The sequence below is a fragment of the Meleagris gallopavo genome, unplaced genomic scaffold, assembly GCF_000146605.3.
Source record: "Meleagris gallopavo isolate NT-WF06-2002-E0010 breed Aviagen turkey brand Nicholas breeding stock unplaced genomic scaffold, Turkey_5.1 ChrUn_random_7180001951117, whole genome shotgun sequence".
Classification (NCBI taxonomy): Eukaryota; Metazoa; Chordata; class Aves; order Galliformes; family Phasianidae; genus Meleagris; species Meleagris gallopavo.
This window is the reverse complement of record NW_011212287.1, coordinates 1-980: the sequence shown is the minus strand read 5'-3', so window position 1 is coordinate 980 and position 980 is coordinate 1. Positions and strand designations below refer to the sequence as shown.

At 60.5% G+C, this 980-nt stretch overlaps 1 protein-coding gene across 2 annotated transcripts; it reads right to left on the bottom strand.

The window, feature by feature from the left end:
* Nucleotides 1-75: 75 nt before the first annotated feature.
* LOC104916909 (cytochrome P450 2C31-like) lies at nucleotides 76-887 on the bottom strand. Of its 2 annotated transcripts, none has more exons than XM_010727968.3 (2): nucleotides 798-887; nucleotides 76-290 (listed from the first exon to the last, which is right to left on the bottom strand). In XM_010727968.3, exons 1-2 carry the CDS (start codon nucleotides 862-864, stop codon nucleotides 94-96), a joined length of 264 nt encoding a protein of 87 aa, XP_010726270.1. In that variant the 5' UTR covers nucleotides 865-887; the 3' UTR covers nucleotides 76-93. The 2 variants fall into 2 exon arrangements, with proteins under 2 accessions (XP_010726270.1, XP_010726268.1); XM_010727966.3 differs by lacking the exon at nucleotides 798-887 and adding an exon at nucleotides 587-675.
* Nucleotides 888-980: the final 93 nt, after the last annotated feature.

The following is a 980-nucleotide window of genomic DNA, read 5'->3' as shown; positions in this document are numbered from 1 at the left end:
CAACGACCCCATTTCTCCACCAATGACCCCATTACCCCCCACCAACCAACCCCACTCTCCCCCTAATCACCCCATAGCCTAATTAACCCCTAATTAGCGCACCTTGGGGATGATGTACCCCCGGAAGGGGGTGTCCCTGGTGACGGTGCGGACGAACCCCAGTGGGATGAGGTCGAGGTGCCGCTGCACCTCGTGGATGACGGCGTCGGTGTAGGGCAGCGCCGGGCGATCCCGTAAAGATGGCGGCCGCTCCGACCCCACAACGCGATCCAGCTCCTCCTGAACCCGCTCTGAGTGGGGTCACGGGGTCACGGAGGGGTCACGGTGGGGTCATGGGGTCGGCAAGGGGTCACGGGGTCATGGGGGGTCGTGGGGTCACAGTGGGGTCTTGGGGTCAGGAGGTCATTGACCCCATTGATCCCCATTGATCCCATTGATTCCTATTGACCCCATTGACCCCCATTGATGCTCATTGACCCCATTGTTCCCCACTGACCCCATTGATCCGTAGACCCCAATGTTTCCCATTGACCCCATAATATCCCATAACACCCCACGATGCCCCCGATCTCCCACGATGCCCCACCCATGATGGCGGGGTTCCCCACGGCCGCCATCATCCCGTATCGCAGCGCCATGCTGGTGGTTTCCATCCCATAATACCCCCGATCTCCCATGATGCCCCGATATCCCATAATACCCCCGATCTCCCATGATGCCCCTGATCTCCCACAATGCCCCGATCTCCCATGATGCCCTGATCTCCCACAATGCCCCGATCTCCCACAATGCCCCACCCATGATGGCGGGGTTCGCCACGGCCGCCATCATCCCGTATCGCAGCGCCATGCTGGTGGTTTCCATCCCATAATACCTCCGATATCCCACAATGCCCCCGATCTCCCATGATGCCCCGATCTCCCACAATGCCCCCGATCTCCCATGATGCCCCTGATCTCCCATGATGCCCCGATCTCCCA